The sequence below is a fragment of the Hesperophylax consimilis genome, chromosome 5, assembly GCF_061612785.1.
Source record: "Hesperophylax consimilis isolate HC1 chromosome 5, BYU_Hcon_1.0, whole genome shotgun sequence".
Classification (NCBI taxonomy): domain Eukaryota; kingdom Metazoa; phylum Arthropoda; class Insecta; order Trichoptera; family Limnephilidae; genus Hesperophylax; species Hesperophylax consimilis.
In genome coordinates, this window is record NC_142840.1 from 16,186,328 (window position 1) to 16,201,041 (window position 14,714).

General features: G+C 34.0%; 1 protein-coding gene across 1 annotated transcript in view; it reads right to left on the reverse strand.

Annotated features, from left to right (window-relative positions):
* LOC149423575 (helicase POLQ-like) overlaps nucleotides 1–14,714 on the reverse strand; it is a 256,916-nt gene that overhangs the window by 204,677 nt on the left and 37,525 nt on the right. Inside the window, exon 15 of the mRNA XM_089631648.1 lies at nucleotides 2,119–2,287. Within this exon, the coding sequence (XP_089487774.1) occupies nucleotides 2,119–2,287 (169 nt within the window). The remainder of the gene's footprint in view (nucleotides 1–2,118; nucleotides 2,288–14,714) is intronic.

The window sequence follows — 14,714 nt, forward strand, 5'->3', positions numbered from 1 at the left end:
CTCACAAGAGTCTCAACTGCTCCCGTCTGGAGCCAGTGAGACTATGGCATCCCCAATTGGGGGATGTTGTGAGGCTGAAGGTAAGTGGGGAAGGGAAAGAGGAAGGTGGGGAAGTACCTGGCTATTCAGATCTAGTCACTAAACACGGCTAAAGCCATTTGGAGCAACGTTTCAATTCTGAATGGTGGTCTTACACCAGGGCGATACTGGTAGTATCTTCCACTCTGGAACGTGCCGCAAATATACTATATATTATTTTAATTAATTAACTGTGAAATATCACAAATTAATCAAATACAATTTATTTGCGCACGCCGGGTTCGAACCCGCGACCTTCGGAATGGCAGTCCAATGCGTTACCACTGGACTATGCGAATATATTTTTTTTAAGCCATAATAGTTTTCAGTGCAGTCCCTTTTTACACTAATTACGTATTTTGTCATAAAAATTCTTCCGTTGAACTGTTCAAACTTTTGTAATTAAACGCATTTTACATCATAATTTACTTGCTCTACCATTGTTTCTATGTAGACCAAATAGTTAACACAACTGAATTAATCAAATAAATATGCTTATTTTTCAAGTGATACCTCATAAGATCGACCCTATATGTAGATACAGTGTAAAGACGGGAAATATGACGCTACCAGGTCGGGCCGCGTTGTGAGGCGGGTTAAGGTAGGGGCCGTAGGGATGGATGTATTTATTCGGGTATTGAAGAGGTTCATAATATATCTAGGAGGACAAAAATATGCCGGTAGCTCGTTCCAGATACGAGCCGACTTAGTTAGTCGAATTTCACGCAAGTGCACGGGTGCACCTGGATCAGTGCTCCTAGCTTCTAAGAGAAGCTCAATTAAAATACCGATAGAACAGACTCAGGATCACATTGCGTCTGTGTTTTAAATATTTAACAACAGATATTCAATCAAACGGACCGCCCTCCTTTGCAGATAATCAAGTAGATTTGTCTATTATTGTGGTGCTCCAGCGCAGATATGGCTCCCAAACTCAACTGTTGGGCGTACATGAGATTTTTACGGTGTCAGCAGCCAGTCACTATTAAAGATAACATCATTTTCCAACTGTGGATAGGTCAAAGGCAAATAAAAATTATCATTGTAGTGAGTATCTACTTACCTGCCTAAAAAAATATATATGTTTATGTGTAAATATATGTGAAATGTTTTAAGATGCTCCAAAAATTGCTATTGTGGAATTACGTGTTTGACCAAACACAGTCGATATCATCACATTATATTATGTAAATAGTTACTTGCATACTTCACGGATTAATTTTGTGAAAATATCATACATAGCAGAAAGACCACTTACTTTAAAACGCTATTGAAAATAATGGTTATTTTTTGTCGGTACGGATTATATTAAAGATCGAAAAAAACTCAAGAACAATAAATGTATTGTAATTAAACAGCAACTTCAATGGCCCCAATGGCCGAGTAAGACGGAGATCGTAGGTTCGATTCCCAGTTGAGACCATTTTACATTTTACATTTTTTTCCATGTCTTTTTTCTGTTTTATTTCTTTTAAGTTTATTAGTATTATCTTCTTCTTCAATAAAATAATGTTACCTGTATTTTTTCAATTAATAACTGCTACATCATTATTAAACAATTAAGAAAACATTAATATGGGGAAAATAGACTTCGAAACCCCCCCATGGAATATGAAATCTATTGTCACAACTATTTTCAGTAAATCGGTTTAACCGGTAATAAATCATTTTAAATTGGGAGGGGGTAAATTAGAATCATATAAATAAGTCGTCTAAACGTGGCTAAAACCACAGTTTGAAAATGGCCTTGAAAGCCGAAACAGCTGTAACACTAACAAAAACTTAATAATTTTATTTTAATCAAGTTTAAAAAAAAAAAAAATTACATGGAGTTCTACGAATTAAACACAAAAAAATTATGACATATATTGTAAATATTTTGAACTTCTTTATTACCTTTAGCTTATAAGGATATCATTATCACAAGTTTCGTTATTAAAATTTATTTTACTACGGTCACGTATTTCTTAAATATAATATTATGAATAAGTTCAATAAAATATCTTAAAACGTTTAAAAAGTATATAATTATTCACTAACCTGCGTATTTCTCGTATATCCATATCCGACAAATCTCTCGTCGTGCTGCGGAACGGTGTCAGGCGCCACGTAAAAAGGTTCATAGAGAAACTCAAAATTGGTTACGTTGTGGCTTATGTGAGTGTCGGCACTTTCCGGCAAGCCGCCTGGACCACCAGTTGTCTGCCATCTGAAATCACCGATTACGTTAATTCAACGAAACCTATCTTTAAAAAAAACATTCCATGATGCTATGAAGTACATGTAGGTTATTTTTAATATTAACTCTACACACATACGAAAGTACACAAGCAAGAAATTTATATACCGACAGAAAATAATAAGAAAATTAGGTTATCTATAGGACATGGAAGAAAGTTCTAATCCCTTAGTATTTCAGTTTTGTGAAGAAACTGGCCAATAATGAAATAAATACACCACTTGAATAGAACCTCTACAGAATTTGAAAATCAACTTTGAAATTTTATGTATTGTTCAAATTCTGTGAAACAACCCATCGTAAGTATGATTAACAGTGTTGCCTCGTGACTTTTGAGAGTGATAGAGTGCTAAATTTAAAAAATTCCACATTATTGATGTTGTTTAGTCAAACATGATTTTTTTTAAATAATTTCAGTTTTACCATGCGCTGCACGGATTTCCTGAAAATTTCATTAAAATAAACCGAATTTTCGCAAAAAGTTTTCGGCTATAACAACATCAATATTTCCAGTTTTTTTTTAATATTATCACTCTAGTACATCCAAAAGTCACGAGCCGCCACTATGCCTGTAGGTATTTGCAGTAGGTTTATACAACGTGAAAATATTCCGATGTTTCATTTCGAACGTGGAAAAACTACCGATAATAACTACATTAGTTTAGTTATTTGAAGTAGAAAACCATAATTATGATTCAAGAAATATCTCAAAAGCTTCTACGTTAGTGATGTTTCTAGCGATAAACAAAACGTTTTCTTTTTAAAAAAGTAGTACTGGCGTACACTCTTTATGATAAAATAAATAAAACATGAAGTTCAAATAAAAGTTCACATGTTAGATTTTATTACGATTAATATTTTTCTGCCGCTCTAGTGATATATATCCCGCAACTCTGAATAAAAATATCATTAATCCAGATTTTTTTAAAGTCGTAAGCATTTTACTCCGTAATATTTCTGCGAACATTACAATGACACATTTTTGATACGGCAACATAAATTTAATTTACAAGAGTAACCGACTGAAAACGAAGATGTGTACCCACTGGGGCCATTTTACCAACTTTTTAAAGCTGTATTTATGCTTCATATTTTATATTGGTAGTGATTACATGACCTGTGTAATTTAGTACTGTTTGTCCTTTGATTATTTCCCATTGAATATATTCCATATGTAATCAATGTTGTCCCCGAATGGAATTGATATTGCAATTGAATATAGTTACGTTATCCTCAAAAAACCGTACTGAAATGGCAGTCTTTGTTCAGAATAAGGAATATAATTTTTAAATATAAACCTAAGCTTACAAGACAAGGTTATTATGCAAAGCTCAAAGGATAACCACCACTTGATAGCCAGAAACATAACATATAAATTGAAGAAAAAAACGCCGCCAACGGGAATCGAACCCGCATCCTTCCGATTGCTGGTCGTGCACTAAACCAATAAGCCGACGTAGCATTTATTCAATTTTATATGGGTACAATTAATAAGTGTTCTCCAATCTGGAACAGGATGCTAAATTAAATTATAATAACCTTTATAAATAGCCAACATAATTAGTAAATTAACTTACTAACTAAACATAACGCATTTTCCTTAAAGGAGTACGCAGGGAGGACGGATTTCCAAATAACTCTGTCTTGGCACATACGCATTGCTTCATTCACATTCATACATCGTCTCATTCATAACTTAGTGTATTCTGGCTCTACATGGCCCGGTTCAACAATTTAGTTTACTAACTTGATCATGCCGTGTCATCCTCGGGGGTTCCCGACTTCTTCTACTGGTCACACTCGCTTCATATATTCGCTTTATTACCTAAATGCATTATTTCGCAAATTGAGATTTGACCGCCATCTTTTAGTATTTGATAAAGATTTACGATGAAAACCTCATTTCCATATAATTTATTATTATAAATTAACTAAAAATCGTATCAAGTAAAATAAATTATAAGAAATAAAAAATTCAATTCAATAAAAATAAATAAAAACATTTGTGTTAGAAAAAATCGTCGAGCATACAGTTTTGAGCCCGAGACAAGATTCTTAGCGCATTGCCATAGACTTCTGCCGACCAGCTCTGGGAGATTTATTTCTAAAAACGAGTGACGCCATTTCAGTATTACATTATGTTCAATTATCCGTTAAAGATATGACCGAACGTTACATTATCCGTATATCAAAAACAATTTCCGGAGCGAATAAAATATTATTTATTTATTACGAAAGCAATAAAACCCGGTCAAAGATTTATTTGGCGAGGGGCACATAAACGTCAGGGGTAAATACAAAAACATGTACATCGCTAAATCATACGCAACACAAGCTCATTTTTATTTCCACACACTCTAAGCTTAGGCCCACGAGATTTTTTGTGGGTTCATCCCTTATTTACTATTCACGAAACATTTTGTCAAGCTTTTGGAGGCTGTGGCGCAGGGTGAAATTTGCGATTCAAAAAAAAATATTCAGCGGAATTTGGGCTGCCTTTTTGCAACGCAGATGAAGTTGCGTGTAAAATAAAAGGTGGAATTTTCCGTTCATCCTCGCTTTCTTGTTCTTCATTTGATTACCGCTAGTCATTTCACCCTGCTTTAGAATTTCACAAGCCAGATTTCTCCAGGCTATCGTCAATTTCAAATGAGACGCAAAATTATTTAGTTTTAGTATGTGCTTTTGTGGTTTCTCATTTAGTAGTTATTACTGGCAAACATTTGAAAGGGCGTGTGGGTTTTTTTTAAATCAGAGGTCAGTTCCCAAAAGCGGATAATGAAAAAAAATTATGTCAAACTTAAAACCAACCTTATGGGTAAGATAGTATTAAGACATACAAGTGAAAGTACACATTTTTAATAAGCAGGGTTAATTAACAACAGGCATAAATAAACGTATGTTTCTTATTCGTATTTTCTTAATGTTTTGCATTAATCTTAATTTTAGATATGTTTAAGCTTGTTTAAACTCAATATAAATAAATTCACTTCAGACAGGTAGTTTCTATTTTGAATTCGAATGTTTTTTGTGTTTTCCAAGTTAAGTAAAATAAAAAAAATAATCGTTTCATTAAATAATGAGTAATGTTTCAAGATGGCTAAAAATAAAAATAATAATAAAAGTCAAAATTTTTGATAAATTGGACACGCAGTGAGAGAAAACTTGTAAGTGATTGTGAAATTATTAAAAATGTTACTGATATGAAACGATACTTAGGAGTTATAATAGGTTCCAAACAAGCATGCTGAGTATTCTCAAAAGAAAATTGAAAATCAGATTTCTTTAAATACATAACATTTCACATTAAATTATTTGATTTACCTATTATTTATTTACCGCAGTGTCCCAAGAATAACAAGAATATCAAAACCGCAAATAATATGAGACAATCGCATAAATTAAAAAATATGTATCTACAAATAATTATCATATATATAACACATGACAAACATATATACATAATAATACATGAAACATAAAATAGTTAACAAAACCTCTCCAACAGGGGATCAACGCCGCTATTTCGATATTAGCGCGAAACTTTTCAAATAAAAACTTAGAACATAAAAAATCGTATTCTGTTTTGAATATTAAGATTGCAGCCGCGTCATCCCAACCCCACCCCCTCTCCGTGAGGCAAGGGATGGAACTACCAATAAAACAAAAAGCGCCCTCTACCGTTCGCTGCAATAAACAAGGATTTGGGAAAATAATAAAGCCCGCCGTATAAGAATACCTCACGGCAGGTACATAAACAAAGACCGTACAAGGATGAAATTCGAAGCAGGCAATCCGAGAGCAACTTGTGTTTGGAGGCCCTAGAAAAATATTGGCCGAGGTAAATTTGAATTTAATGCTCGACATTTACAGCAAGATATATTTTCAAATTCCCGTGCGTGAGGGCACTCAACACCTTCGTACATACATACACACGCTCACACACACTCGCGCCGTATTTTCTATAAAAAATATTTTTATGGGTGCGGCTGTTTTTTTATTCACCATGTGAAAGTTTCTTGATATAGGTATTTATTCTATACTATCAATTTAACTTACTGATCTAACTGTTCATATTAAGCTTAACTCTCGATTTATCGCTTTTATTTACCATAATCAATTTCATATTTGTATTTATTATTGTATGGGTACCTTTTGAAAATATTTTAATTGTATAATGTTAAATATAAAATGATGGCAATATGCACCTGCTGACAAACTACAAAGCAGTTTACAGGATTTTAAATGTTAATAAAGAAGTAAAAGAAGTATGAGTTTGAAGACCCTCGAAAAGCTTTTAGTCAAAATTGTGTTCGAGGGCGCTATGATTTTATTTGAAGTGAGCCGACAATTAATATGCAAAAAGGAAAATGATTGGTACGTTGTGATGTCAGTGTTAATATTTTTTTATGATACGATAAAAATAAATCATTTTTTACACCCGTTAGTTAAGTTTATTAACAGCGACATTGTCATTAGTGAATAACCTCTATAGAGGAGAGGTAAAATCTTTGGCTCTCTTCTTCTATCTTCTCCCATCAATCTTTGTCATTATAAATAATTATCCATCCTCGTGATTTGTTTTTGTAGTACTCGTATAGTGCCGTGCTGCACTACCTCATTCGTTAGCCAACATTTGGCATTACACATTTGACCTGATGATGGACACGGTAACGCTGTTCGAAACGTTGTCTAAAGAAGGAGATAGCGCGACACGGGATAATACCTCAAAAATTAATCACGACAGTATTTTTCGTCGTGAAAATGACTCTTATTCAATTATCCATCAGCTTATAGCAGTCTTGTAAAATGTAATTCACAGTTCATGAACTCTTCTATTTGCCCAGTCAGATTAGTTTAGAATGACAAAAGTTTCCCTACAGTTGTCCATCACTCAATAACGTTAATATTACAGTAATTAGCATATCTTACAGACTATACCGAACAAACAGCCATCGCTAACATTAATCTGGACATTAAAATGCCGACCATAAATGCGTCAAAATTAGTGTTTAACATTTTAAGTAAGAGGAACAAATCATTTCAGCGAGCCAACCAAAAATATTTGTTTTATTTCAACAAGCCATAAAACAATTTTTATTCGGACAAAGCTCTCGTAAGCCTCGCAAAGGATGAAAAAATATCACAAAAATTACTGGCAGATTGAGAGATAGGCGCGCAATGAGCAAGGGCTATCTCTGCCCTCTCAGTCGGTTGCACCCCATCATTCAAACCCGGTATAGAGAGAGTAGATATTTGTTAGTCGCGCCACATTTGTCATTTTATTTCTCGTTAAGCACCGCGTAATGCCCATTTCCCGTGATATATACACGCCGCTCTCCGGGGGCGGGCATGACTAGAGTCGGTCCACTCAGCCCCCTACCACTGCCAGTTACCGTATACCCCCGGCGCGGCGTGAGACGAACCGCCCCCTACGGAGATGACATCGTGTCTCTTTATAAATAATGTTGAAACCCTTTATATCTCTTGTTAAATTAAAACACGTTTACTTAGAGGTTGCGACAATAAAAATACTGACTGATCGTATCTGAAAAGTTTTATTTGTTCCGTGTCCGGTCAATTGAATTAATGGTAGCCGTATTTGATAGTACCCTTTTATTCCGCCAGGGTGCAAAAGATCTCAAGTCTAAATAATCAACATCATGCGAAATCTACTTACTGTTTACAGAACTACTTCTCTTAAAACCAATATTACCGTTTTTCGATCACGTGGTGAAAATAATCATTAGCGTAATAGTATTATTTTGTGAAAATCGAGATAAAAAGTTGTTAGCATTATTCAATTTGTCATTTAATATCAAAATTACTGCTTAAAAAAGAGCTTTAATTATAAAAAATCAATACTTTATGTAATTCAAAAACATATTTAATCATACTTGCAACAAAAAATTGCTAAACCAACATAACAAAACAAGATATTAAGTTGCACTGCGACTGTGTAAGATCGTTTAATCACAGAAGTCTTTCAAAATGATGTAAACATTTTTTTATTACTAAGAAAAATAGATATCTAGTCGAAACGTGAAAAGTGAAAAGGTTAACCGAGGTGGGGTATGTCATACCCGAGAAATTTTTAAACGCAGATTATTTGATGTTATTGTTGCCATGCATATCCCGGGAGATCGAGTGAGTGGGAGATACACGTACGCAAAGGTGACTTGGGTACGTCATACCCGACCACATGGTCGGTGTTAGTATTCCTATAGTTAATACTATTCCTTGATGTATTTTTAGATTTCAATTTTCATAATTAGAAGATACTGTAGTTATGTTGATTAACCAAAGAAGTTGTAATTTTGTTAGAATTTTATACGAAATAATGTTAGCTACCAAAACTCATAGACACATATATAGATACTTTGTTATTTAAATATTAAAAAAAACGCTTTTCCATCTAAAACACTAGACCGGTCAGTGTTAGAGTTGGCATCGCGTTTGGTCCCACCCATGCGTAGTTAAGTCCTCCATCACAACACAAGCAATATTTTCCGCTTTCTATGGCGGTAGTAGTAGATTTTCAAATATTGTCAGGTTGTTCGCAACCCAGGAATGTTTGTCTTTCTTTAAACATTATTTACTCATCTTGTTGAATGGATAATATTATTAATATCCTAAAAAAAATTCAAAATACAATTTATAGTATCCAAAATTCGGCATCAAAGTTTTGGGTATCTCCTACCCGCCTCATAGCTAGTGTAACAATTTTCACCTCATTCACGCTGGGTTAAGTACCCGACATCATCCGGAATACATTAATCAATCATCAAAAAAAGCGTTTTCCATCTTTCTAACGACAGGTACCGTCCATTACGTCCAACTTATTAATCCTACTAATGCAGTCAGAAATCTCGATCGATATAGCAAATAGGCGAGAAAACTCTCAACAGTTGTCATCGGTAATGACGTCTGTGCCAGCGACATTTCATTTTTTCGACGGAATCATTTTTTTAGTTTATTTTACTTTCGTTTCACTTCCGTACTCGACCACCGCGACTTATCTGTATTAGTAGAGGATCATAAAACCAAACAATAAGAATATCATTACATCAAATCGGAAAATACTTTGTTAATAACAATAAATTGGGTTGGAGATTTTCCATTCGTATTTGATATAAATTCATTTTTTAAGTATAACAAACCAACGGTTGTTTTCGTTTTGATAGAATGATTTATATGTAAAGCGAGTAGTTATGTGAGGGAACAAATAGGGTTTGAAATGGTAATGAGGTTAAGTATTAGTGATTTGTAGATGGTGTTTGAAGTAACTCTTTGAAGATAATGAATAGTTGGTAAGCAAAACGATGAATTATTAATTATTTTATCTAAATAGTCATGTACATGCTTACAATAAATGCCAAAACAATATTTTAAACGTAAATCATGTAGAAATTCGGTAAGCTAATTAATTGGTAAAAAATATCGAACGATAAACTCACGTCGTGGAATTTGCACAACTTTGTTCTGTACGGAATTTCAAAAATTTTCAGTTCACAAAATGTTTCATTTTCATAACAATTTTGTAGTACTCAAAATTTTATAATAATAGCAACAGTATTTGGATTATTTATGAAGTACCGTTTTTATGAAAAATCACATCAAGAGCGCTGTTTTTTTTCTAAGGCTCTATCCTAATAATAACTATGAATAATTTCTTATAAAACACTTATAACTTGGCAAACAAGCGTACAGATTATCCACCAGATCAGACAATAACATTAAAAAAAATTATATGTACGATATATCCATCGCCAATGATCGTGGTGCTGCATATTAAAGGTATATAATTATATTGCCTTGAAAAATAATAAAAATTATGCATTGTCTGTTTGTATGTTAAATAATTTAATATGATCTTGAAACTCACAAGGTAAGTAACGATCTATTAAAGCTAGTATTTTAATAAAGATTTTTAAAAGACAATGAACATTATTGACAATCAATCGTGTATTTGGCGATGAGATGGACTTAAGGCTCCATTATATATATAATGGACTATAATGATATCAGATAACATACATAAAGTCCATCCCATCGCCAAATGCGATTATATATGTATGTGGATGCAATAAAAAAAATTCTGTTTCTCGCATATCCAACAGTAAAAGGGACCCGGCTTATTGAAATACGCTACTGAGTAATAAACAAGGTAGCGCTTCAACCTCCTTTATGCAAAGAAAGAAATAGACTATAAAGAATCTCGCTCCGAGGTGATCGGGTGCCGTCAATGTAACTCAAGTACTTCACATCAATATTCTTCGCCTGCAAAAGTTCAAGAATAATATCCCCGGAAGGGACGGAAAGACGGACAGGCTGTTTCTTCGAGTGAAAAGTGGATTTTCGCATCCCTTGTGTGATATTTCCCCTGCCGTTTAGGCGCATTATTGATAAGGGTAGGTCGGCTCGCGAGACTCCGGAGGATGTGAGCTGAGTCACGTGCTACATTTACTTACGCCTTCCGATGCAACCTCTCCTCCAAGGTTTTAATTCAGTGCATATTGAATCAGAATATGCAAGCATAGCCAACTGCGATACGTTGGTAATAATCCTACCAATAACTTTGTGATATTTGGTTGTACCATTTAGTTAGGATTTTAACAACTAGTAGTTCTGTGAACAGTAGACTTCGCGTAACGTTGATTACTCCAACTTGACAGCTCGCAACAGTCACAACACTATTGCGCTATGGCGGGATAAAACTGTACTATCAAACACGGCTAACATCTTAACAGGATTGACCGCACATGGAATAAACAAAAAAAATACAGACAGACGAGGTCTAGTCAAAACAGGAAAACAGTCAATAATAATGATTTTATTCCAGAAGGTGGTTTGTGTACAAAATGTCTACCTTCTGCTAAGTATATACTTATTTTCTAAGAACTTTGGGGTAGTGAAGTGCAATATGTTCCATAATTCAAAATAATAAAATAAAAAGTTATTTCATTAAATCTGTGTGATGATGTCAGGTACTTATTTCAACCGCCAGATTACTTTTTGCACTGCGCGTTTGCTAACAAATTTAAAATAAGCGATCTTTTAGCAAAGTTCGTAAAATTATTTGTCAAGTAATCAACAAGTTGATTTTTTTACTCTAGCAATGTATCACGAAATTAACTCGGTTAACTTTATCAAATAATTAATTATTTAAATATTTTCGAAGTACTTTACACTTCCGCTGCATGGTACCAACTATTGGAGACCAACTATTGGTACCAACTATTAGATGATATTTATAACCTCAACGTATTGATTTTCCAAACATCCTGATATTAGGAATTACGATGCTTTACCAAACATGATATGTGATATCAGATAACATAGCTAAGTACCGAATTATTGATTATGTATTTCTGATTTAATGGCCTACGTTGCGGGTTGTAACATCCAAAACTAATCCACCGCAGGCAGCAAAGATGAAACATTAATGCTGAAGGTAAAATTACCTGATAAGGTTTAAGATTACTTATATTGGACCTTCGAATAACTTAATAATATTATGTCGTTATTTTCTTTGATCCACCACTAAAACCATAGAATAGCGTGTTCTGGAGTTATGGAATATGCAAAGCCTGTTATGTCTAAAATGTCTAAGTTAACGCACCTTTTTTCGCTTCGCTGCGTCATTTAACGAATCAAAATCTAAGTAAAAATATGATATACTGTGACGTAGGTAATTAGTAAATAGTATAATATATCAATACAAATTGAAAATATCTCCCGAGAAAAAATAAATGCCTCTGACGGGAATAGAACTTTATACTATGCATAAAAACCTTGTCTTATAAACATTAGTCAATCATTAAAAAAATAGTAAATAGTAGTTTTAAGTTAACGCTTATAAGGTGAGCTTTGCTCACGAAACATGTCGGTTGTACAAATAATTAAAGTGGTTAAAACTAAGTGAAGGTTTTTAATTACTAATTGTTTTGGAATTTTTCTATCTTGAAAGCCTCGATTATATAGCAACAAGGGGAAAATGTGAGATAATTTGGACGAAAGTAACGAAAAATTTAACTACAGGGTTTTCCAATAAGAGGTGTTATTTTAAATAGCCCGCCATTTCGGTAGATGTTACTTTTGAAGCTGTTATTTTTTGACATTTGACAAGTAGAAACTACCCCATTAATAAAAATGGAACGATACACGCTTCAACAACGCATTGAAGTTATTAAAATTCACTTGAGTGAATCAAATGAATGCAAATAATCTTTAGTGATGAGGCCCATTTCCACCTCGGTGGCTTCGTCAACAAGCAGAATTGTCGCATCTGGGGCTCGGAAAACCCAAAAATTATTTTTGAAAAGCCTCTCTTTCCTCGACGTGTGACTGTTTGGTGCGATTTATGGTCCGGCGGAGTCGTTGGACCTTACTTTTTCGAAAATGAGGCTGGAGCAACAGTTACGGTGAATGGATTGCTCTATCGAGAGATGATTAATAATTTTTTATGGCCGGAATTGGATGGTAGGTATTGATCTGGACAACATTTTCTTTCAACAAGACGGCGCTAAATGCCACACAAGCAATGAAACCATTGATCTTTTACGATTGAATATCAAAATAACACCTCTTATTGAAAAACCCTGTACTATACCTACTCAAGAATCAAAAGTACGGTCGAAACTTACTAATATAACTCACTGGAGCCAGTGAGACTATGGAATATGCACTTGGGGTATATTGTGAGGCTGAAGGTAGTGGGGAGGGGAAGGATGTGGGAAAGAGAAAGGCGAAAAGTACGTGGCAATTCAAATTTGGTCACAGAACAAGCCTAAAGCCATTCACGCAACGTTTCAATTCTGAATGATAGTCTCTCACCAGGGCGATACTGAGAGCATCTTCTACCATACATGCCGCAAATATACTACGTATTATTTTTACTTAATGAATTGTGAAGCAATACAAATATATTATAGGCATCACGTTTTGAAAATAAGATTTGATACCCGCGACCTCCATATTCGTTGTCTTAGAGCCTTGCCCATCGACCACGGAGGCCGTCAAAATGTATTAATTTGAAATTTTAATACAAATTCTTCGCAATGGTCACCCGAGCATCCCTGCACACAATACAAGTCAGCGTGAATCCGAACAAACGAGTCTTAGGTACACTTTTTCAAAACGAGCGCACCTCATACATTTATTAGTAGCCCGGAGATTAGACGGGGAATAGTTGTTACAGGGGGGAGAGATGGGGAGGAGGTGCCGGTCCGACCAAAAGTAATTCACTTTTATCGGTATCACTGCTGTCGGTGCTTTCTCGAGGATCCAATAAATATTTAACAAAGTCGCAACTACGCCATGGAAGTTTATGCTATTATACCTACTAACTTTTAGGCGAGATTATGGATTGCCATCCGAATTTAAAAATAATCGGATTATTCACAGTAGAATAAAAATTCGGATTTTTGAAATATGAAATTCAGATTAATAACGCAATTTCATGAGAACAGACAATATAAATAATATAAATACAGTATTTTTGTAATATTGTTCCAAATATTACAAAAATAACAGTTGTTAACACAACAACCAACATAGTTACACCATGTAAATAGGTAAAAAGCAAACAAACGTGATTCTAATTTCTTTATTATGGTCCACTACTTGAAAAAAATATTGTTTTGTTTTAAAAGTTTTTGGCGATTTTCATTTCACGATTTTCCCAAACGGCTCCGGATTTGCAATCTCTAAACTAACTAGACAAATCTCAAAAAGTTTTAAAAATGACACAAAAGTCAAAGGTATTCAAAACAGATATTCCCGAGAAGTGTGATCTCAACAAATTTGACCGATTTACAGACAAGTAAAAGAAATCAGATGTTATCTCGTATATTATAATATACCTATTGACTTCTTAGGATGAATACTGACTATGGACTGAGCAGATAAATATAAGTTCCTCAAGTAGATAGTTAGGGACCTACGGTATTATTTTTTTATTACATAAACTTAATATGAGATGTAAAAACTTTTCGGTGGCATTGGGGTTAAGTTATAATCTAAGATCTACACTATAAGCCAGAGCAGAAACCGTCGGAAGGTGCGGAGAGCTCTGGCGTCGAGTATTTTATATTTAACCAATTGTATCTACAATAAATCTAAAAGCAGTACTTTTAGCAATAACGTTATTTCCAGTATGAGCTATGGAGCCCTAACTGACCATTAAACTGTCAAAAATATAGCAAAGGCACACTAAATTGTTCCACAAATTCCACATGTGTCAATCTAAGTCGTGGACGAAGCCGAATATTAAAGCAACGAAGCAAAGTAATGCATATTACTTTTAATGTCTTTTAATTTACCTTTTTATTAATAATATCTACAGAGAGAACTAATTATATAATTAGGGTATCAACATATAAATAAATTTATACGA